The 24,278-nt window shown below is 37.0% G+C and overlaps 1 protein-coding gene across 2 annotated transcripts; it reads left to right on the plus strand.

Moving 5' to 3' along the window:
• The first annotated feature begins 1,288 nt into the window (after nt 1-1,288).
• Nucleotides 1,289-24,236, plus strand: rnf144ab (ring finger protein 144ab). Of its 2 annotated transcripts, none has more exons than XM_052096325.1 (8): nt 1,289-1,517; nt 16,653-16,806; nt 17,418-17,522; nt 17,674-17,734; nt 20,037-20,247; nt 21,255-21,402; nt 21,547-21,636; nt 22,736-24,236. In XM_052096325.1, exons 2-8 carry the CDS (start codon nt 16,672-16,674, stop codon nt 22,865-22,867), a joined length of 882 nt encoding a protein of 293 aa, XP_051952285.1. In that variant the 5' UTR covers nt 1,289-1,517; nt 16,653-16,671; the 3' UTR covers nt 22,868-24,236. The 2 variants fall into 2 exon arrangements, with proteins under 2 accessions (XP_051952285.1, XP_051952286.1); XM_052096326.1 differs by lacking the exon at nt 1,289-1,517 and adding an exon at nt 1,924-2,022.
• The last annotated feature ends 42 nt before the right edge of the window (nt 24,237-24,278 follow it).

A 24,278-nucleotide genomic window follows, 5' to 3' on the forward strand; every position in this document is an offset into this window, starting at 1 on the left:
AGTCTTTTGTGACCGTACCACATGCAATTTAGTAAGCCTTACACTGACATCTAGTGGTACTGAATTTGCAAGCTCTAATAAACTCCCAGATTTGCAAAATGTGGAAATTTTCTGGAAGGATTTTTTTATATACTTTGTGTTGTATATTGTTTTGTTGTGTTGTTTGTTTGTTTTTTTTTTTGTTTTTTTTTTGGGGGGTGTTTGTTTGTTTGTTTTTTATATAATAATCTATGAGTGTATGCTAAGCCACAGAGCAACACAAATATGATGCCAGAACTCTACAATCATTGTTGATGTAATTTCATTTGTTGCCAGTGTTTGTTAAGTTAAAAGTATAACAGTTAGAAATAAAATAACAATAAACTGTTAATTAAAATAGCTCATTTAATTTAGGGTTGGCACTATAAGATGCGAACAAAACATTTCTTACTTCATGCAAACATACAAATTTTAACTCATAACTTTATTCAGTCATGCCATTGTTAATATGACATGGATCAGACTCTAATCAATGTCTATTTTAAACAATTGTAACAAATGTTACAAAATGCCCTCAAAGATTCAATAGAAATTATGAAAAACTCAGAAACTTTTTGCTTGCGTCATCTAGGACTTGCAGGGACACCTAGTTGCGTGGATGCAGCATCATTCAAAATGAATGGTTTTCAGTCACAGATGCCATTGTAGAAATTCACTATTCACAGTCAGCCATGATTAATTGAATCCAAGAGTGAAATTGTCCAATAAAAGGCTGGTTACTGAGATTAACAGAGTAGTATTTGACTGGTCATTACTTGACTATACTTGTACATTTTTTTAAACATAAATTACACAAAGTTATAACTGAAACGTGAATTTTAAAGGCACTGTGATTATTTAAAAAAAAAGGTATTATAATTCAATACAGCTTCAAAATTCACGTTTGAGGTATGACTTTGAGGATGAGGTATGTCATTTATGTTATATGTGAACAAAACGTACACGTATCGTCAGTTAATTTTTAGCACAGACCTTATTTTACTCAAAAAAAAAAAAAAACATAAAATCCTAGAGCAAAATCCAGAGGGAACCCATGGCGAATTAGATTTTCGTTTCGCCTACAAATTGACGTCACTCACAGCCTGGTTTTCATTCCCGTCAAAAAAAGAAAGAAAATAGATTGACTCTACTGTGAACAAGGCCACAACCGCCATTTTATCGGCAGAGGGCGCCACTGAACGATCTGTTCTCAGAATAAGCACATCGTTTGCGTCTCAAGAGCCTTTCACCACCAAGCGCAGTCAAATGGCGCAGCTCCAGAGAGTCACAGCGAGCAGTCCTACCAGCTGATTTTAATTAGAGCATAAACGGCTTTTCTTGAATTTCATATATGAATCCCTTTCTTTGCTGGCTTGTGAGCCATGGTATATCAATTTATCTGCGACAAATATGGACCTAAATTAATGCATTGCGCTTAGTTATGCGTGGAGCTTTTCTTATTTCAGTAACGGATTGACAACTGATAGATTCAACCCAAGGTAGGCAGTGCATGGTGTTATTGTGAAAATAAATAGAACGTCGTTTTACTATGTTTTCTTGCTTTGACACATCATTCTGATATAATCACAAAACTGAATTGTTTTCGCTGCATGGAACGTTCTAAATTGTATTTGAAAATGTAACAGTTGTTGACATAGTCTCTTTGTAACACTAATCCCTATATGGCTTGCTGTAGATATTTTATGAGTGCTGAGCCGTTCAGGAAATCAGATCTGATACACAAAATCCTGGGGAACTCCGTTATACCTTTTACGGCATTTAAGAAGGCTTGTCATACAACATGTTCCATTGTGGGGCTTACCTTTAATGTACGGCGATGTTCATATAAAGGCAATGACAACTATGTAGATGTGTTATTTAACTTCAGAAAGGCGGTTGTCAATCACAGCAACGTGAACGTCTTCTACGTAAAACGAATTTCTACGTCTAGTGCATTAGTAAGCCACGTGTTGCTTACTGACAGCTAGACCACTCAGAAAACAGGTGAGAGAGATCATGTCTGCTCATTCTTCTGGATTTATCTCAGTTAAAACATGATCTATTGCATGCGGGGTGGCTTATAGAAGTAAGTCTTAATGGCTTGGCTTGTTTTACACTGTAATACCTCTCCATTCCTGACAGTTGTTGTCGATTCAGTGGGAGAATAGGAGCTGGGTAATTTGAAAAATGTGTTATTAGCATTTGATTGTTTGAGGATGTTTAATGTACAAAGAGATCACTTCGATCAATTTTAATTTGCCAGTAATTCATTACAGCATTAGCAACCTAACCAGTGATCCATTTCATAAATTTTACAATAAGTGTGTTATTGTTATACTCAGGGAGGTCACTAGACCACTTTTACTGGGGCACGTGCCCCAGTAAACTCTCAAGTTTGAGTTTTAACAATTTACTTTATTTGTCAGTGCATTCATTTAGATTGATAATCCAGGAAAAAAGAAATGGATCTATCAAAATGCAATGCAGTAACCCACCTAATCAATGCTTGTAAAAGCACTGCAGTTTAACTGAAAACACAAATCTGATGCATGCACGCAGAAATCCATGCCTGTGCGTTTACTATAACCAAAGCCTCTGCAGTGCGCACAGCCTCACACACAAGTCCAGGGGCCGGTTGCACCAGCTATACGTACGTTACAACTTTGCCTAGTTGTGACTTAGTGCCCATTTATGCCACAATTTATGCACTACTAAATATTTGAGCATTGCACCATTAAACTTAAGTAGAATGTAACCCCACCTATGAGTTAAATATTTACGAAGCCTCCAACCAGGAATAATGGTTGGAATAAAAAAAGCAGACTCATTTAATGACATCAATGTGCTTATGTTTTGCTTGATAGTCATCAATCATTTCAACATATATGATGATGTTGGCATTTACTCTCATTTACATTTACAAGAAAGTAAAAAAAACATACTTTTAAGTGGCTCTTCAGCATGAAACCATTCAAACGGTGCAGTTTTCAGGGTGCATCATCCAGTGTCAAGTGTCAATATATACGAAATAAGATATTAAAATGAATAAATATAAATTTTTCCAGCCTGTTTTATTAGCATTTATTTATCAGGCCTTATTTATTTTAGATACATATATATTTTTATTTACACAGGGCAAATATACTATTTTATTAAATCTACTTTTATTACGTATTGTATTTGAATGGGGATATAATTTATTACAGCTGACAGTTACATGAGTAGGCAAGGTTTGAACATCAACCGTGGTGAGATAAAACTGAAATTCACTGCATTTTATCACTTCTGTGTACAAATTTGAAGGCTATTTATTGGATCAATACAGGTAAACGTCATTTTATACGACTACACATTACTTTATTATGGAGAGTTTACGACCTACTAGTTAAGTCTGGCCTTAATAACAGGTGGTGCAACTAAATGAAGTACTGACTTGGTTACAAATTAACTAGTAAGCCCTTAGTATGAATTTTACATCCTAACTTACGTGAAAACTTACACAAGTCAGAATTGAGGTAGGCTGTGAAAACATGATGGAACTAAAGTACGTAAAGTACGTTCCAAAAAAACTACACTCTTCAAAGACAAAGGACAACTGGCTCTAACAAGGACAGAAAGAGATGTGGAAGGCCAGACGTACAACTAAACAAGAGGATAAGAACATCAGAGTCTCTAGTTTGAGAAATAGACGCCTCATGTTCTCAGCTGACAGCTTCATTGAATTCTACCCTCTCAACACTAGTTTCATGTACAACAGTATAGAGAAGACTAAGGGGTGCAGGCCTTATGGGAAGAATTGCAAAGAAAAAGTCACTTTTGAAACAGAAAAACAAAAAGAAAAGGTTAGAGTGGGCAAAGAAACACAGACATCGGACAACAGATAATTGGAAAAGATTGTTATGAGATCCATAACCCCATTGAGCTTTTGTGGGATCAGCTAGACTGTAAGGTGCATGAGAAGTGCTTGACAAGACTACAGTGCTACAGGAAGTGTGGGGTAAAATATCACCTGAGGATCTGGACAAACTGACAGCTAGAATGCAAAGGTTCTGCAAAGCTGTCATGGAGGATTTAGTAGTTTAAGAAGTTCTGAACATTTTGTTTTCAAATTGTAAAAGTAATTTTTTACATTATTAATGTCCTGACTATACATTGTGATCAGTTTAATGCCACTTTGGTTAATAAAAGTACCCATTTATTTCCACAAGAGCAAAATCTGTACATTATTGCAAACTTTTGTCTGCCAATGTATGCATTTGTTATATAGGGACTTTCCATTGGCTTCTATTGTTTTTTTTTTTTTGTTTGTTTGTTTTTTTTTTTTTTTAATAGTTAACTAATAATAGCCGTACCCCTAAACCTGACCCTCACAGATAGCTGCATTTTTACATTTTCATCTAGACATTTAGTTTATATAAGCCATTTTCATTGTGGGGACCATTAACTGGTCTTACACTCGTTTTGGGGACATTTGGACCATGCAATGAATGCAAAACTTAAGCACACAGCTTAGTTTGTTTACTTATTAATCTTGATAATATCTAGTGTAATTTCTGACTTTTTGATTGGAGGCCAGAACTATGTTCTCAAAAAACATAGTTTTGTTTATATTCAGGATGCCTGTAACCTAAATCGTGATTGCAGAAATTAAGATAAAGAGAGGGGATGTTGATCAAGCCTAGTGTGATGTTACTGAACTAAAAAAAGGGCATTAGTGTATGCTATAGTACAGATGGACAGTTCTGAATGTCCCTTTCATGGGATGTACAGGGACTCCCTGCATCCGGAACACACTGTGCTTGCCAGCTTCCACTTTTCCTGCTCTACTCACTCAAACACATACACATTATTTTCACATCAAAATAATGCCTATATAATACGACAGTACTACGGCAAAGTTTTAGAGCCTTCTCGGCACAGGTAGATGAATGTTGATAAATTGTTCTTAAATGAAGTGTACACACAAAAATGCAAATTCTGCCATAATTTACCCCTTATGTTGTTCCAAACCAATGTGAGACTCTTCAGTGGAACACAAAAGGAGATGTTAGACACATTTTTGTCTTTTAATGCATCCTATCCATGAAGTGAAAGGGAAGGTTGACTAGCATTCTGCCTAACATCATTTGTGTTCCATGGAAGAAGGTTAGTCATATGGGTTTGGAACAACAAAGTTAAATTATGAAAATAATAGATTTTTGGGTGAACCATTCCCTTAAAGGGCACCTATTATGCCCCTTTTCACAAAATTTAATTTAAATCTTTGGTGTCCCTCGAATGTGTTCATGAAGTTTCAGCTCAAAATCCCCTACAGATCATTTATTATACCATGTTGAAAATGCCAATTTTTGGGTGGGAATGTAAAGGAGCTGTTTTTGTCTGCATGTCTTTAAATGCAAATGAGCTGGTGCTCCCCGCCCCGTATCCAGAGTTTTGACATCTCTTCGGATAACTAGACATCATAAGCAATATGGCTGTTGGCTAAAATAGTGGTGTTTGAACCAGAGTCAGACACTGATGAGGCAGAGTCTCCGTCAGAATTAACAACTTTGAGAATGAACCAGGAAGTTTCAGAATGGTTATTTGATAAATGTATTTATTTGTTGTAGAGTTTTTTCAGTAGTTTTGCAAAGATGGATGAGCAACACACACTGTTACAATGTTTGCTATGCGCTATAACGAAATAACACACACAAACAAACATATCCGTTGGCTGTGTCCATCAACAGTGATGTCACTTTATACAGAATCTGCGAACGGCTTGTTCTGAGACAGTGCTTATGATTAATAGGGATTAAAAAAAAAGGACTGGGTGGATTTTTATCATTATAGGGGGGTTGTCTACACACACTGCCAACATACATTAATGTTCAAACATCATGTAAAAGTGAATTTTGCATAATAGGTCCCCTTTAAAGCCAGAATAAGTTACTGATCTGCGTCCTCGATATATTGAGCTGTTTGGCATACTAAACTGTTTCACAAATTCGAACAAAATCTAACATAAAAAGGTAGTCTGAGTAAACACAAAATACAGTTTTTAAATGATAATGATATTTATTGAAGCAAAAAAGTTATCCAATGCCAACTGTGTTAAAAAGTAATTGCCCATTAGTTACTAAATCCCCAAATCTATGAAACTGCATTCATAATGGGGTTCAACTGGATAGACACACCCAGGCCTTACTGCCAGCACTGTATAATAAAATCAACACCTAAATAGAACTTTTTCAGCAGCATGAAGTTGGCTCAAAGGTCTCACTTGGCACACTATGCCAAGGTTGAAAGAAATTCCAGAAATGGTGAGAAAAAAGGTGATAGAATTGAATCAGTCTTGGAAAAGTTATGAAGCTATTTCAAGGGCTCTGGGACTCCAAAGAACCACAGTGAGACCATTATCTTCAAATGGAGAAAATTTGGCACAGTAGTGAAACTTTACAGTAGTGGCGACCATCCAAAATTCCTGCAAGAGCACAGTGACAACTCATCCAGGAAGTCACAAAAAACCAAGGACAACATCCAAGGAAAAGGAGTGGCAAGGAAAAAAACACTGCTAACCCAGTAGAACATTAAGTCTCATCTGAATTTTGCCAAAACTCACCTTGACGATCCTCAAACCTTTTGGGAGAATGTTCTGTGGAATGATGAGTTAAAAGTAGAACAGTATGGGAGACCGGGGTTACATCTGGCTTAAATAAAACACAGAATTCCACAAAAAGAACATCATACCTACGGACAAGCATGGTGGTGATAGTGTGATGTGTGGTGATGGGCCAGGGCAACTTGCTATAATTGAGGGAAACATGAATTCTGCTCTCTACCAGAAAATTCTAAAGGAGAACATCCAGTCATCAGTCCATGAGTTGAAGTTGTGCTCAAGCACAACTGGATTACTGGATACTGTTACCTTTGTCAGTCAGGTTTATTGTGGTGACCGGATCCTGACACGTATGTTCTAGGTCTCTGTGTGAGCACGGCTGTCATGTGCTCTTCTGTTTAGTCTCTGTTTTGTGTTCAGAGCATGGTGTCTGGATCCTGGCTCTTCGGTCTAGTTCAGTCTTGTTTCTGAGTCAGGATCCGGACATTCATTGCCATGTGCTCTTCCTGTCCGGTTTGTTGTGAGCACATGGTTCTTGTTAGGTTGTGCTCTCCTGTGTCTCGTCCTGACCCCGCTCCCTTTTTACCTCATTATTTGTTAATTTGCTTCACCTTTTTTCCTGATTTCCCTCCTCATTTTTTTATTTAACACCAGTGTTTTTTTTTTTTTTCTTGTACCATTGAGTAGTTGAACCTAGTTCTGTCTGCTGCATCCTGGACCTTGGAGTTTTCTGTTTCTTGGTTGCTTTTGTTTGTTTTGTTTATTTTTTAATAATTTTTTTAATAAAAGACTATTTTCTCATTCTACGAGTCCTCGCCCTTTCTAAACAGTTCCTGACACAGTAAGTTTTCACATTGGTGATATAGGTGTTGGATAACTTTTTTGCTTCAACATAACTATAGTTGAAAACTTTATTTGGTGTTTCATCAGGTTGCCTTTGTTTTATGTAATTTCTTGTTTGAAGATCTAAAACAATTTAGTATGAAAAATACACAAAAATAGAAGAAATCAGAATGGCGGCAAATACTTTTTTCCACAGCACTGTATGAACTCAAATTAGAAAATCTCAAAGTAGGTTAATCTCCAAGTTTATGAGGCTGGTGACTTCAAAACAAAAATTACTGTATAAACCCACCAAAATGTAAAAATCAACCTTCTTTTAAAACCTTTGGATTACATTAATATTCAGGCATTGATTTCTAAAACCTCTGAGAATCTTATGACAGCATAAAACACTACGCTCATTCACAGGCGCTCCTGTGAAGCATAGTCCTTTGTATTCCTCAGATATTTGTTGGATGTTTATTTCCAGAATGAGAGATGATTGGTGTGTATTTTGCTACAAATCTTTTGAACAAGGGTTGTGCAAAACTACCAATTTTCACACTCGACTAGTGGGTTGTTTGTTTGAACGACTAGTTTGTGGAAAGAACAATAATGTATAATTAGGCTCCGTTATGTTCATGTGACCCCAATCAGATGCGTTTCAGAGGGATATATGGGCACAAAGTGCAGCACTTCAACATAGCAACTAATGGATACTCAACAAATAAATAGGCTTAATAACTATAACATCTTTTCGCACAAAACTGTCAAATTAAGAAATAAGAAAGGCTCCAATACAGATGGGCACAAAACCGCTTATGTGCTTTCTGAGTGCAGAATGAAATGCTTCAACATAATCTGAATGGTACAGGGCGATCCTCGCTGCTCATTCAAAAGCACAGAACTGCAAGATAATATTGCGGGTACTAGGCCTGTCGTAATTATTAAATAATCATCTGATTGTGATTATTTGGTCTTGCCGAATAACTGTGCTCAGATGATTATTGTGCACTTTAATTTCCAATCATGTTTTATTGTCAAAATAAAGGAATGAACGACACGTCATTGAGCCGCACCACGGACTGCATTGAGCACAATTCCTAAAGAGCGTGTGAAGATTAACCACTTTTGAAGTGCTCTGATGTATGTAACATCTGCTGATGTTCACACCACTGATGTTCCCGTGAATTTAAGAGGATTTAAGTGAATGCAAAGCACTCCGATTACACTTTAATTTTTACGATTGTGTAATGGCAGATGTTATTTGTCATTGTGGATTTATACACGCAGTGCCACAGAGGAGCCCTTTTTCATGCCCGCTTACTCTAATTCTAAGGAGATGATAGAATGAAGAAACACAGAATCTCAAAGGTCTGTTTTCATGTGAAATAAGGGCTCGTGGGTTTAATTGGAGAGCCTTAAATTATCTTGTGAAAGTGAATAATTTTGGATAGAAATATTTTACTATTGCATATTTTAAAATAATATAATAGCTGTTCAGGTTGGCTGGGTCACAAGTTTTTAAAGCCTAAAATCATGTAGTAATTAAATATTAATAAATGACTCAAGGTATATGGAGCACACATACATTTATTACACATTATATGACAATCATCATAATTGTGAAAGCCCGAAAAAAGACAATTAATTGTCAAAATCACAATTATTTGTTAGACTGTTAATCGTCAGACAAATTTCATAATCTTGACAGCCTTAGCGGGTACAGATGGAGTTCACGACATCAAGCAGTTTGAACCATTTTTATTGCAACATTTTTTTTAAGCAGTGTCAGACAAAATCAGCAAAATATGTTTGTCTATCCACAGCACCTCACAAAACGAATATGGTAGTAAACAATACATTTTATTCTAAAGACTTATCAATGATTAACTCTTCTGCCACAATAATGTAATGCATTTTAATTATCTGAATATATTTTTATATATATACACAGTACATTTTTTAATATTTAAAGATAACCATGTATAATTATTTCATCATTATATATTTAATTATTGTTATATGGGGGGCTATCTCAGCAAATATTTGTATTTGCGATTAATTGATCAGGACACCATGTAATTAATAAAATATTTAAAAAAATATCAATTGACAGCCCTAAATTAAACCCTTTCAAATATGAAAAAAACAGAACCCTAGACTTGTAAAAACGAAGTAAAATAAAAAAGGTGGTCACACAACTCGTTTTCCACCCTTTTTTAAAATAATTTGGGAGAATTGCAAAGGATTGTGGTTGATTGAATGCCACAAATGATTCACAACATGGCAAAGAAGGCTGCAAAACAAGGCTGCATTCTAAGTGTCCTCACAATTGAGATGGCCTTCGGTGCTTGATGACCTGGCATCCAAGATATTCAGCCTACGAGGCTGTAGCCAAGCACCCTTAGTCTGCCACTCTCTGAATAATCACGTAAGGACATGTGAAAACGAAAACTTGTGCAGAGTATCAAATACACAGAATGTATGAGAGCCCTAACTGCAAATCCCGGACATTTATAGCATTTTCTTAAAACCCGGCCAAGACGCTTTATTCATGTCCAAAAAAAAAAGAGTTCGGGGAAAAAGAGGACGTATGGTCACCCTACTGCTTCTCATATCTGTGTCCCTGCATGTTGATATCCGGCACACTGAAGAATGCATTCAAACACACATTCACTTTTAAAAAATGTCAGATCTGACGGTTATTTCCATTTAAACCCACATGTAACTGGCAAAAAAAAATTTCAGTGACAGATGTCTTTAGCTTCGTCCCGTTCCAAACGGATCAGAATGCATCTTAAAATTGCGATAACGAAACTCTGGCACCCATGATAATGGCTTGCACCCATTTTTGCACTTGTTTGCAAAGGACAAAAAGAATAACGGCTGAAATGAATAAAGACAGCATGTAGGTAATTAAATAATTTTTTTGTCTACTGCTTCCGAATAACTTGCTCTCCTGTATGTCATTGATTGTTGCTCATTGTTGCCTGACGACAAGAGGTCTAGAGGTAGTTTGAAATTCGTTGAAGTGCCTTCGACCTGTCTGCGCACACTAATGCAAAGTTTACACTACACGATTTTAAGCCCGATTTTCCCTCGCCTGCAGTTTTGTGGTGATCGCCGACAAAAGCCCGAAATCTTAGTCAAATCAGAGCTCACTCCCGTGAACGATGATCACAGTGTATGCATTATGAGAGAATCGCAGACGCATGCCGATGTCAGCGAGATATTTAGAATGTTAAATACCTGTACCAGTCGGCGATTCCAAATCGCACAATGTGAATTATGTTTTGACTGAATGTAACTGCAGCGTTGACCTAGAGCCAATGAGAGAGCATGAAACGAGGTATGGGAAGTTTCAGTATGAGTCCTGATGTACCTGCAACAGGCTGCGGTATCGAGAAAGTCACATTGGACCGAAGCAATGGAGGAAAAATTTGTGGAACATTTGCAGGAGCATCAGATTTGATGTTTCATCTGAACTGTACCACAACCGGGTGGAGAAAGAGTAGGAGAGAAATTGCCAATTCTCTTGGTTCTCAAATAGACAGATTTTTCAGTATGAGGTACTTTGTCATATTGTAACCAATAAAATATATTATGCCTTTTTAGGTGATTTAAAAACATACACATCATATTCTGAATGTGATCATGCATTTGTTTTTGTATCTTGTATCACTTATCGCTTGTACTCTGTTGTGAAACGTAATTTGGAGTCCAGGCAGAGCTGTCTGGGATTCATCAACCGTGAAATGTCTTGTAATGTTCACTCATGTCTCCGATTCCTCGTGTAATTTGAAAACGCTACGACTTATATGACAAGACAGACAGTTGTGTAATATGAGTAGTACCACGATCCGACGTCTTTGAAAGTCGTGTAGTGTGTAGGAGGCATAAGACCGTTGGTCGTGAGATCTGAGACTTTTTGTCGCAGACCAATCGCCTACTCAAAACCTCAGAGATTGGTTTGAGTCATGAAGTATACACTTTTAAATGGCATTACTTATTCTCTCATTGTTTTAAAGTGTTCTATTTACTATGGGGGTTTTTGTGTTTGTTGTTTTTGCTGCTGCAGCAGTTCAGCATTGTTAGACTTATCATTTGAAACAAATGCCTTAAATGCCTCTGATTTAACAGTTGTAAGATTGATTTGGATGTGTAACCTAGATATACTGTAGAAGACAGCTGTCTCACACACAAAAAAAATATTTTAATGTAAATCAGTATGTCATAATCATGCAGTCCTTTTTTGTAATTTGGTTGTAACTGTTATTGATACTTGGAGTTTATTTTTATATTTTCTATATTTATAAAAGAGAAAGTATGTTTTTTTTTTTTTGTTTTTTTTTATATATTTTTACCAAAGGTCTTGGCTATAGCCAATCCATCTCTACCCAGCACACAAGAGACAGTTGGCTTGAAAGTTATGTAGGCTTGTGAATGGAGAGCAGCTTAATTTAGTTTTAACCTAGATAGATTAAAATAGATATTGCGTAAGACCTTTATCATTTGTTATATAATTTTACTCAGATGAAAGTTATCCTAGCATCTCCTGACCCTGTCACTTTTTGCAAAACCATTTTCCTATTTTAAGTGAACTGTGTGAGCACTTTCAAATGTGCACAAACAAAGAAAATCAGCTTGAGTGTTTGTTTAAACTCAAGTTGAGTTACTATGGCGGGCTGTTGAACATTCCTTCTGTCCTTAGTCTGGATCTTCCAATGGCCATAGTGCTGTACTGCTGTGTGTAAACCAGCTATATAGGGTATTTCCCTTTCCTACCCATTTGCGTGTAGAAAGGGCTCCAACTGTATGAACAAAGGGGGATTACAGCACTTTTACGCCTTTTATGAATCTGACATTTTCAAGTCCGATCTGGGCCACTTTCATATGTGGAAATAAATCAGTGTGAAGAGCCAGGTCTGATTTAATGTGATTTTTTTTTTTTTTACTTTAACCATGTATATAGGACTGTTTGGGTTCAAACTTGTGTGCATGGCATTACCTTTCTAGTTAATGCATTCAGTTCAAAATAAAATTATAGGCTTTAACAGTTGGATTCTTATATTTGTTTGGATTTAATTTGGTAAAATATGCACATGAAAAGATACAGAGGTAGATTTATGTAAGTTTAGTGGAAGTTGGAAGTTTAGTTCCCTTTACTTCCATCACTCACACAGAAAACACAGTTTCTGGGATATTTTCTCAAATTGTATTAAAAAGCAAATGCTAGCCAGTAAAATCTGAAATAATTATAGATTAACACTAATTATAGATGCTCCGTTAGTATTATACGCATACAAGTCAGTTTAGGACTGTTGGCTGTTCGGACTTTTAACATTTAAAATGTCATGTGAACAACCAGATTTTAATAGAAAATCCAGCCTGATTGCATAAAATTTACGTGACCATGGAAACATTTTTGCAAACCAAAATTACTTATTTTACATTTACTATATACAATTTTTGGCTGCAGTTTCCAAGTGAAATGTCCAACAGGGGGCACCAAAAACACGTCAAAATGATTTTGTAATCAGGTTTTTAGTATAAATTTTAGATTGAGGTTTTAGGGGGCTTTGGTAGATACCACCCATGGATCAGCATGTTTGAATTTAGGGTGCGCTGAGTGACTCCAGCCAAAGCAACCAACTGACCCAGTTGCTAGGGTGGGTGGAGTCATGTGGATTACCACGCTTGTGGTCACTATAAGGCAGTTCTCGCTCTTGATGGGGCGTGTGGTGAGTTGTGCGTGGATGCCGCGGTGAATAATGTGGGCCTCCGCACTCGCTAGGACTCCATGGTAAATCGCTCCGCAACCCACGTAATAAGTTGCATGGGCTGACTGTCTCAGTAGTGGAGGCAACTGAGATTCATCCTCCACCACCCGGATTGAGATGAGTCACTGTGACACCATGAGGAATTAGAGTACATTGGGAATTGGGCTTTCCAAATTGTGAATAAAATCCACACAAAAAAGATGGAGGTTTTATTGAAAATGTGCTTCCATAACCTAAAACTTTAGCCAAAACCTAATCAGTAGTGTCCTAAAAGATAAATGAGAGGATGTACAAAACAGATATACTTACCTTAAACCTAACCAATAGTGTTTTAAAAGCAAATTCGATATAAAAGCGAATTTTCTTAAGCAACCACTTCATTTTGTGTCACTTGAACAACGGTCCTCAGAGTCCAAAGTCCAACACACTAGATGGTGAGCTTCCACAGAAGTTAATGGGGCTTCCCCAGAGCAAAGAGTTTCCTAGTCAACTAGTGGCCTTTAGTTTAAGCCACTAGTCACACGTTTATGATATTAATTTAATTACTTAATATATATATTTGGGGGGCATCAGAAAATGTTTTGAGTTCCAGGGCTGAGAAAGAATGTTATAAGTAATATTGCTAACACTGTTCTACATTACAGAGAAAAACAAATCATAATAATGAGCCTTTAATATATCATTTTTACATGCACAAAGCGAGCCACTGTGACGCCGGCAAATGTGGTAATGATCCTTAATGTGTCGGAAAAACCAGCAAGGGACTGTCTAAACATTGTTAATTTATAGAGAGAAATGCACATTAGGGTTGTGCAGACAGAAGATGATCTCGGGGATCGATGATGGTCAGAGTGATCGCCAATAGCTGATGCCTTTGACCATGTCAAGACGATATTTGGCTTGTTTTCCCATGTATTAAATTATTATTATTAAGATAATTTGTCCATAGACAGACACGTACTTGAAGAAACACTTTATTATATTATTAAGAACAGAAGACCGAAAAGGATCTATGCGCATGCATGTTTGTACGGAGGCGTGCATTCTCGTGGAACACGCGTAAAAGGTTCTCACTCTTTCTTTGTTCATGTCTTCTGAATTTTTTTGTTGCAAGAATAGTGTCGTCTATGAGTGCTGCAAATAACCCCAGACATCTCAGCTCAGGAGGTGCTTTGAGTTCAGTTCGCTTTATTTCCACAGAGCAGTTCATTGTGAACGCAACTCTGCAGCCTGTAAAATAATACAAAAACACGTTCACCTAGATTTATATTTCAGTGATTTATTATCATCATTATAATTATTATTTTAAAATGTATTTTTACATATGTAGTAGGGCTTTCAATCGATTAAAACGTATCAAATGAATTACATGATGTCCGATTAATTAATCGCATATACAAATATTTGCTGAGAAAGCCCCTCATACAATAATTCAATATATAATGATGAAATAATTATACAGTTATCTTTAAATTTTAAAGTGTGTGTGTATGTATATGTGTGTATTATTATATATATATATATATATATATATATATATATATATATATAATTAAAATGCATTACATGTTTGTGGCAGAAGAGTTAATCATTGATAAGACAATACAAAAAACTGCTTTAGAATACAATGTATTATTTGCTACCATATTATTGAACATAAGCCAATCATTGGCATACAGTTCACAGCAATCCATTTCACAAGTGAATTTGTCAATCAGTTTGAGATTTATTAAGAAGTCTTGTTTAAGGAACCATCAATTTCAACAAGTGTCAGACATGCTTGTGTAGCATCATAAACATAAAACGTTTAGGTCACTGTGTCAAGTTAAATATAGTTTAATACTTAGAACACATCTTGAGATCCCTTAGTTCGAATTTGCACTCCATCAAATGTTTTAAATGCAAGAACATAACTAACGTCTATTTTGTGCTGTCTGGTTGTTTTGTTCACTGTATAAACTGTGCGTTGCCATACAGCTGAAATTTCAATTACTGCCCTCTGGAGTAAACAGGTGGTACTACAACCTTGCATTTCTCAGGAATCTTCCTTATTACAATCCGGGGATATATATATATATTATAATTCTATGAGAACAGGTTGCAGCCTCATATTTGGGCCACATTCAGCTGTGGTGTGAACGTTGCCAAAGTTTCATCCCAAATCATGTATGACAGACTGCTTGGGACAAACAAACAGTGCAATTTTGATAGCGATACAGACCAGCTTTTTACTGTTGTATAATCAACCTAATGCGCACTGCAGTATATTCTGTAACTTGTTAGGCTGATTGGTCTTTATGATTGTGGCTGACTGTGGTATGAAACTGTAAATAGCCTGAGAAAGTTAAATTTCCACCAGTCAGTCTGATGTAAGATTTGTTGAGGCTGACAGTTTCTGTGTCTGGGTAAGGCTGTGTGTGTGTGCTGACTGAGGTTAGAGGCCAAAACAGAGAGAGAGACAGCCTGCTGAGAGGCCTTCGCTGTTTGGGCTGTCGACTCTTCCTGTCACTAACACAATGAGATCCTGCAGACACAAGCACTCAAGTCTCTCTCTGTCTCCACACAGATATCTGCTGTGGAGAAACGTACCAGACCATCTGAACTTTCCTTAATAATTTCATTCTTTTAGTTCATTCTGATGTGTAGTGTGGTATAGTAAACATTTCTTAATAGAAACCAGAGATGCACCAAGGTATCGGCCTCTAATATTTAGCATCCTATCATTGATAAATAGCTTCCTGTGCCTCTTTGTGGGAGTGTAATTGAATTTAGCTAATTTATAAACCAAACATAATTTAAAACCAAAACTATGATCTGATTATGGATGCTCAAATTACAAAATATCAGTTTGACTCTGTATCAGCCTCGAGGTTTGTCAAAATTGTTATTGGGCAAAATGTATAATCTTGTGAGTGTGTTGAATGGAGATCTATTTTTTGTTTTGTTTTTTTTAAGCAGGCTACACTGTACTGCTTGTACTCTGCATGAGTGTTATGAAGGGCTCTCCTGTAGAGAGATTGTGATTAGTTTTCTTTGGGTTGCCTAGCAGCATAGTGAGGGATATTGACACACTTGCCATTGACTGATTGGTCAAGCCCTCAGCAAACACCTCAAACGCTCTCAGAAGGATTTTTTCAGGAGAATATATTTCATTTCAATGTAGCCTAATTTCTGTGTCTCTAGAAGCACCAAATGGAATATAAAAAAAACTGTTTTATACAGGTTTCCCCAAACACAATTTAAACATCGAAAAACTTACACAGTTCATCTTTAAGCAATGAGATATGCATCCATGGGCGCTGTTAAGAAACAATATTTTAGGTTGTCAGAATATCCACCAAATTACTATCTGTCACCTATTATCTTACTTGCCTATTCTTTTATGGTCTTTAGCTCTTGTATTAGACATGCTGTTTCACTGTGACTCTTAGTGTCCCAGATCCGTGTACCATGAACTGCTCTCGCTATGAACCCAGCTGGGACGTGGACCTGGCACCCCTTCTTTCCTGTAAACTGTGCCTGGGAGAGTTTCCTCTGGAACAGATGACCACCATTTCCCAGTGCCAATGCATATTCTGCAGTCTGGTAAGGGATGTGTCTTCTGTGACACAATGCATAAGGTAGTCTTACCAACCAAATTGTAAAATAGATCTTAGCCATGTTATTTATTGACACTTCTGAAATTCCCTAAAATAGAGGTCTGCACAGTCCTTAATATGACTCCAGAACCTGACCCATGCCCGAATCCGACATCTCTCATTGTCTTTATAATAATAATTATAAAATCTTCTCTAAGCAAGTATTGTTGCTATAGCCTGTATTGTATGTAAGCATTGGAGGCAACATTCGGAACAGTATAGGAACAGTAAATGTATACAAGATCAACATTTTACATTTACAATAAAAAAAAAATCATTTTAACAAGGCATGGCAGCCCCTCAGTACACTAGAGCAGATGGAGAAAAAACATTGGCCTGCCGTTTATCAAGTGTCGAATCTATAATCTTGATATGGGCAAAATTGACCTTTTCTATACAATCAGCTCTTGAATGTTGTCTTGGAGTCAACAGAATACCATGATGGTCTGATGTTGGCTTGATTAAATTGAAAAGAGCTTTTGTGGATTTCAGCATAATCGCATGCAGCAGTTGACTTCCTATCCTTTCAAAGATGTATTCATCAGCTGTCTCTTACAGTGTTTGAAGCAATATGTTGAGCTGCTCATTAAAGATGGCCTCGAAACGGCTATTAGCTGTCCGGATTCTACCTGCCCAAAAAGGGGACATTTACTGGAAAATGAGGTAAGGTCACCTAAATTTCAGACATGTAATGCTGACCAGTTTGAAGCTTTTGTCAGAGACTCAAAATTATTTTGAATATTAAGGGTCTAAATTATTAAGACGCAAGTCCTTTTATTTCCTCCCTCAAATTTGCTCTTTAACTCTGCTGAAGATTGAAGGTATGGTGGCTGTCGAGGTCATGCAACGTTATAAGAGATTCCAGTTTGAGCGTGGTGAGTTTCCTTGATACAGATACATGCATATTATGTAAAAAAAAAAAAAAAGGTTAATGAACCACTGTTTCTGACTTTCAGGCAGTTGATTAAAGAAATGCAAGTGTATGCCATATAACTTATATAAATTATTAGTGCAATATCACATGAGCAAAAGTGCTGTATGTCCAACTATCAGCACAGATGTGATTCTTCCTTTAGACATGAAGACACAGGTAATCTTTACCGTGCTGATAGATGAACAATATAGCATGATTGCAGGTGGGATATTTTCTTTTATACAACAGCTCAAAAAATAAGTAAATGAATAAACGGGGAAAAGGACTGTCCCAAAAAAAAAGGCTCTTGTGTGTGGAACTACTTTCTTATGCCACAAGATCTGCTGTAGCTAGTTCAAAAGACATGCCCAAGTTTCCTGTTATTAATTCAACACCATGGGCCATTTCTAACAAGTTTTTGTGAGAGAGAGAGAGAGAGAGAGAGAGAGAGAGAGAGATATATATATATATATATATATATATATATATATATATATATATATGAGTGTGTGAGATAACATTGCAGTGATGAACATTAATGCTGCAGCTGTAAGTTAAACTCTATTCCTCAGCTATAGTGTAGTAGTAATCTGCTCCGATCATGGAGTGATGCTGCCAAGCATGCTATTGGAATTATCCTACGATTATTTCACTCACTTTCAAGTGTTTTGTTGTCAGGGAGAAAACATGGAGGATGCCGGTTCCATGAGGAAATCTTATTTTGACACCGACACAGAAAGTGTACTCTCTTTTGCCATAGTAAAAGTTTATGTGTTGGCTTCATCTGAAATCGTAGGCTGCTGACTTGCTGCCTAATCAGTTAAAGGCTTAACCAACAGCTTTTTTTGATTGTATGCAACTCTTAAGGAAACTGGTCTCGGAACAGTTTGAAAAGCACCTTATTTTCATCCTACCTCCATATACAGCCTCTTTAGGCAGTATTATTCAATTTTGGATGCAGCTCTCCTCACAAATTGGAAACTTGTATCAGGCAATCTGAACATGTTTGATTACTCTGTATGTTGTGTCTCTCAGCTGTGATGAGCCTTAATACTGAAGCTGTTAGTTTAACTCTATTCCCCAGCTGTAGTAGTTTGTAGTCCACAAGTGATCATGGAGTTAAAAACTATTCTGGATGACTTAAAAAGAAACTTGCACTAACGACACAGTTTGTCAACGTCAGCTCAAATCGCTCAACACACACAAGATGGTCTAATGTTGCCACCTGCTCACTCAAATCTTTGTCACAGGGATGAATTAAATTCACACATCTAGCTGCTCTCTTACTCATCTGCACTGCTGTTACACGTTTGGAATACCACGAACCCAAGCAAAATGATACAAAGAGAAAAGCGTCCCAGTGATGATTGTGTGAGCTATCAGCACTTTAGGAATGCCTCTTATCCAATCAGATTAAAATACCGGAACTAACTGTTGTATAATATACTATGTACCACAGTTGGTTCCGGTCCTCGAATCTGATTGGACGAGAGATGTTCCATGAGCACTGATGGTCTGACAGGATCAGCACTCGGACGCTTCACTGTGTGTGTTTCACTCCGCTTGTGTTCGTGCTGTTCTAAACTGAAGTGTAAGCTTAGTGCATATGTGTTAGGAATTACTGTCTTTATTTTTGAAATGACATATGTTAGCCAGCAGGTGGTGGCAAAAGATCATTTTTGTGTGTAATTTGAGCCAGTTGGTGACAAAGTGAATCCGTTGTGTCCTTGAGTAAGACACTTAACTCCAGGTTGTTCCGGGGGGATTGTCCCTGTAATAATTGCACTGTAAGTCGCTTTGGATAAAAGCGTCTGCCAAATGCATAAATGTAAATGTAAATGTAGAACAGCGCTCTGCGAGTTTCCACATTGGATACATACTGTTTAAAATGGCGGAGGACATCGCCGTTTCTATAGTGAATGACATTTGCGCACTGGCTAACCCGAAATAGACAGGAATACCCTGCTTGGACGTCTATAGTCCACTGAGAAAGCTGACCTTCAGAAAGCTGTAAGCATCTCTGATTGGGTGTGGCAACAGGTGATCGCACACGCTCCGTCTCTCTCTCCCCCTCTCTCTCTCACACACACAAACACACACATCCATCCATCTATCCTTGTTTATCCAATGGATTGACACACTTGCCATTGACCAATCCAGTCCAGACCCCAGCAAAAGGAGACTAAAGCTGGCAGTGTGGATTCTCAAGGTAGATGCCGAATAGAGCAATTGTGTCATCATTTCAAACATGTCTTTCCATGCAGAGGTGCTCCTGGATCCTTGTCGGACCTGGTGCCCGTCCTCCTCCTGCCAAGCAGTGTGCCAGCTGAAGGAAGCAGAAGTGCAAATGCCACAGCCAGTACAGTGCCCTCAGTGCAGCCTTCGTTTCTGCTCTTCCTGCAGGGAAGAATGCCACACAGGACAGGCATGTCAGGAGAGCCTTCCTATTACCACCTTCTTGCCCAGGGAGAACAGGTATACACACACTTTATAGCTTGCATCAAATCACATGGCATTCACAGCTAAGATGGTGTTTCTGAGGGTCTATCTGATAGAAATTATTTTTGAATTATGTAATTTTTCATTTAGAAAAACTCTAAAGTGACTTAAGAGTCGCCATGGTGCAACCTGAGGTAATTTGCTTTGCTCAGGGTCACAGCAGTAAGGAGGCAGGAAGTGTGATTTTATTTCCAAGTACCGAGTAGTAATTGTTAGGTTACCAACAGGAGTAAGAATTTCAACAGGCCATTAAAGGGTTCACCCAAAAATCACCCCAAAAAATATAATAATTCTCATAATTTACTCACCCTCATGCCTACCCAGGTGTGTATGACATTCTTTCTTTTGTACACAAAGAAACACAAAGATGTTTAGAAGAACATCTCAACTCTGTATATCCACATATTGCAAGTGAATGGTAGCAAGAAATTTGATGGTCCAAAAATCACCCCAACTTTTTTTTTATTAAAAATATCAACTTTCACTTCATATTTTTGTTTTTTGTAGGTGAGATCAGTATTTAAGTCCTTTTTACTATATATTCTCCTCCTTACCCAGTAGGTGGCGATATGCACAAAAAATGCAAATTGCCACCTACTGGGCAGGGAGGAGAATTTATAGTAAATAGGACTTAAATATTGATCTGTTTCTCACCAACACATCATATCACTTCTGAAGATATATATTAAACAATTTGAGTTGTATGGATTATGTTTGTGCTGCTTTTATGTGGTTTTCGGACCTTCAAAATTTTGGACAACATTAATTTGCATTGGATGGACCTACAGAGCTGATATATTCTTCCAAATATCTTTGTTTGTGTTCAGCAGAAGAAAATAAGTCATACACATCTGTGATGGCATGAGGGTGAGTAAATAAGAGAATTTAAATGTTTGGATGAACTATCTCATTGTGTGCTATGAGCTGTGATGTTTCATAAATAAATGCCCTGTTGATTTTATCTTTATCATCATCTCTTTCAGCTACAGCCTCAAGAATCAGGATGACGAGGCTCCAATCAAATGCTGTCCTAAATGTAAAGTGTACATTGAGAGAGACGAGGGCTGTGCCCAGATGATGTGTAAGAAGTGTAAGCATGCCTTCTGCTGGTACTGCCTGGAGTCACTGGATGTAAGTCAATTTATTTAAGTCCCTGTTTACACCTGGTATTGGGTGATGTGGCTCAGTATTGGTTGATTAGATGTGGTTTGTCCATATGACTGATAAGTCCAGGTGATCTGTAGTGACACACTGATGTCTCCATTACCTCCTCAGGATGACTTCTTACTGATCCACTATGATAAAGGTCCGTGCCGGAACAAACTGGGTCATTCCCGAGCCTCCGTTATCTGGCATCGGACACAGGTGTGTACCACATGAGTGTATCTATCCTGTCCACACATCTGAAATGGAAAAGAGAGTGCTGAAACAGCCCTGCATTTTTTTGTCTTATTAAAGTCTGGTTATCTTAGAAACAGGGTAGTTATAGAGATGTATAATGTATCATTCTTAAGTAGAGTTGAATTTGCTGATGGATTTATATTACTGTGCATAAGAGAAACTGCAGCGAGTTTATTGTATTAGGAATGGAAGAATAAGAGAGAGAGGGAGTGTGATGGAGGTGAAAGTGAGGATCAGCCATCTCTCAGGTAGTAAAAGATATGCCATGTTGGCATTAAAAGCGTGTGCGTGCATGTGCTCGTGTAAACGTTAAAATACTCACTATTTCAAAAGTATAGCCACAATACACAAACAGTATGCATGTTAACAAGCTGTAAGATACTGTCCAAATAAATTATGATTTAAACAGCTTTACAGCTAAAATAATACATGAGTTTTAACAAAAGAATTAATGAAAACGTTTTGTTAAAATTATAAACTTCACATTTCTGTCTTTAAACCCTCCAAAAATTGGCCCCGTTCACTTCCATTGTAAATGTTTCACAGTAACTTGCTCTTTTTTTTTTTTTTTTTTTTTTATTAAGAAAAAGACAGACGAGCCCAAATTATTTTTTGTGGGAATCAACATTATGCCACAATTGCTATCAATTGAGCTTAACTTGTATTGAACCTGGAATGTTACTTTTGCAATACAACTTAAAGATACTGTTTTTAAAAATCATTGTGCTTTGTCAATATTAGGATGGTTTCATGCAAATATCTCATTTTATTATCATCTACATTCAACAACCTTCATGAAACTCAAAATCATACAGCGTTTTAGTACATTACAGACAATAACTACAACATTGCTCTAGCATACTGTAGACACCAAAACATGAACTGTGAAACATTACTGCCCTCTTGTGGCAGAGTGGCATCTGGCTTGATGTCGAGGTGTACCATCGTCATAAAGAGTACTATCTAACTGTTTAATAATCAGCAAGAATGTCCATGCATAATTGTATCTGCTCCCTTTTTTTATTACCTCTTTTACCTCTTCCCCTCCACCTTCTGTGTTCAGGTTGTAGGGATCTTTGCTGGCTTCGGTCTACTCTTGTTAGTGGCCTCCCCCTTCATTTTGCTGGCCACTCCCTTTGTGCTCTGCTGCAAATGCAAGTGTAAACATGGCAACGACGACCCTCTTCCTTCCTAGAGCTCCATCCTTGCTTCAAGATGTCACTTTCGGCACATTTGACTATCCCGTCTTGGAGCTCTCTGTGGAATTCCAGCAGGGGCACTCTTCTATCTGTGAGATATCTGAGCTGAATTAAAATGTTGACTGACATAAAAAGGTGTTTTGCAGAGAAAAAGATGAGCCATTAGAGGCAAGCTGAAAGTGTTTGTAAGCAAGCACAGTTTATTTAGGAGGGTTTGGTTATGACAACAGTTGTCTTTTGTTATACACTGTTGTCTTTTTCTTTTGTTATACACTGAATGGATCTCATTCACTATTCACTACTTCATCGCTTTGTGTTAAGGGATTTTTTATGTTGTTTATCAAGAATATAACAGATAATAATTATATTGACTACAGACTACAAGGGCTTCATTCGTAAAAGTTCTTCATTCATACATTTCTTGTATCACAACCTCAATATTTCAGCCAATTTTTAAATCTGGTTGCATATGCATGCTAAAGACTGCGAAAGTTTCACTTATTGAACAGGCCATAGCTACCACTTATTTCTATATGCTTCCTATAAGCTCTTTCTTGGGTCAGTAAAACCCTGTTATTCGATTTGAATCAACTCCGATACTTTACACGCACCACAAATGTAGCATATTTGCCACCTGATGCCTTGTCAAAGCTTGTAGGCTTGGGTGTTGCCAAAAGATTACTACTTAGCATTCAGTTTGTCACATATAAGTATGTTTATAATGGAGCTATCCCAAATACTTCATAAACTAGCTATTTTATTCAGCTTTTCTCATTTCAACAGTCGTCAGTGATGTCATGTACAGGTGAATTCTCTTGATGTCTTTTGTTTATATTTCCAACCCAGGAAGGTGCTATTCCAACCTGTTTTAACTAAAAATCCAAATACAACCTGCATTACCATGTGCCTGCCAATTTGGGTCAGAATAATCAGACCAGTGAAGCATAACTTTGTACTTTTCAGGTCACTCTAAGAGTTATTTATTTATTATTTTTATTTTTTAGAGTAATATTTATGGGAAAATGTGCCAAATGTGATGTTTGCCCATTTGTTTCCTTTCTAGCACATTAATATTTGGTTGATGTTTATGAACATAGTTTCTTGTTCTTATTCCTTCAGTTAAAAATGCCTTTCTTTTTTCTGTATTTTGTAAATTCTACTTGTAAGTGTTTCAACATACTTTTTGGAGCTGTAACTGTAAAAATGTGTTATCACGTTAAAATATATAATTATGCTTTAATGCCCTCTTTTTTTTTTTTTGCACATTTGAAAAAAACACTTGTAACATAAACTGTGAAAAGAAAAGAAAAAAAAGACAAGGTTGCCTCTGACTTCCATTTGTCGGGACAAAATAAATTTTTGAATACGCCACATTGTTTACTCTTTTCAGGGAAATCAACCAACAAA

This window comes from Xyrauchen texanus, chromosome 28 (genome assembly GCF_025860055.1).
Source record: "Xyrauchen texanus isolate HMW12.3.18 chromosome 28, RBS_HiC_50CHRs, whole genome shotgun sequence".
Taxonomy (NCBI): domain Eukaryota; kingdom Metazoa; phylum Chordata; class Actinopteri; order Cypriniformes; family Catostomidae; genus Xyrauchen; species Xyrauchen texanus.

Excerpts from the sequence above, each read along its gene's own strand:
- rnf144ab (XM_052096325.1), top strand. The coding sequence starts at position 16,672 with ATGAACTGCTCTCGCTATGAACCCAGCTGGGACGTGGACCTGGCACCC. Across the intron at positions 17,523-17,673 it reads GACATTTACTGGAAAATGAG|ATTGAAGGTATGGTGGCTGT; the intron begins GTAAGGTCACCT and ends ACTCTGCTGAAG. Across the intron at positions 20,248-21,254 it reads TTCTTGCCCAGGGAGAACAG|CTACAGCCTCAAGAATCAGG; the intron begins GTATACACACAC and ends CATCTCTTTCAG.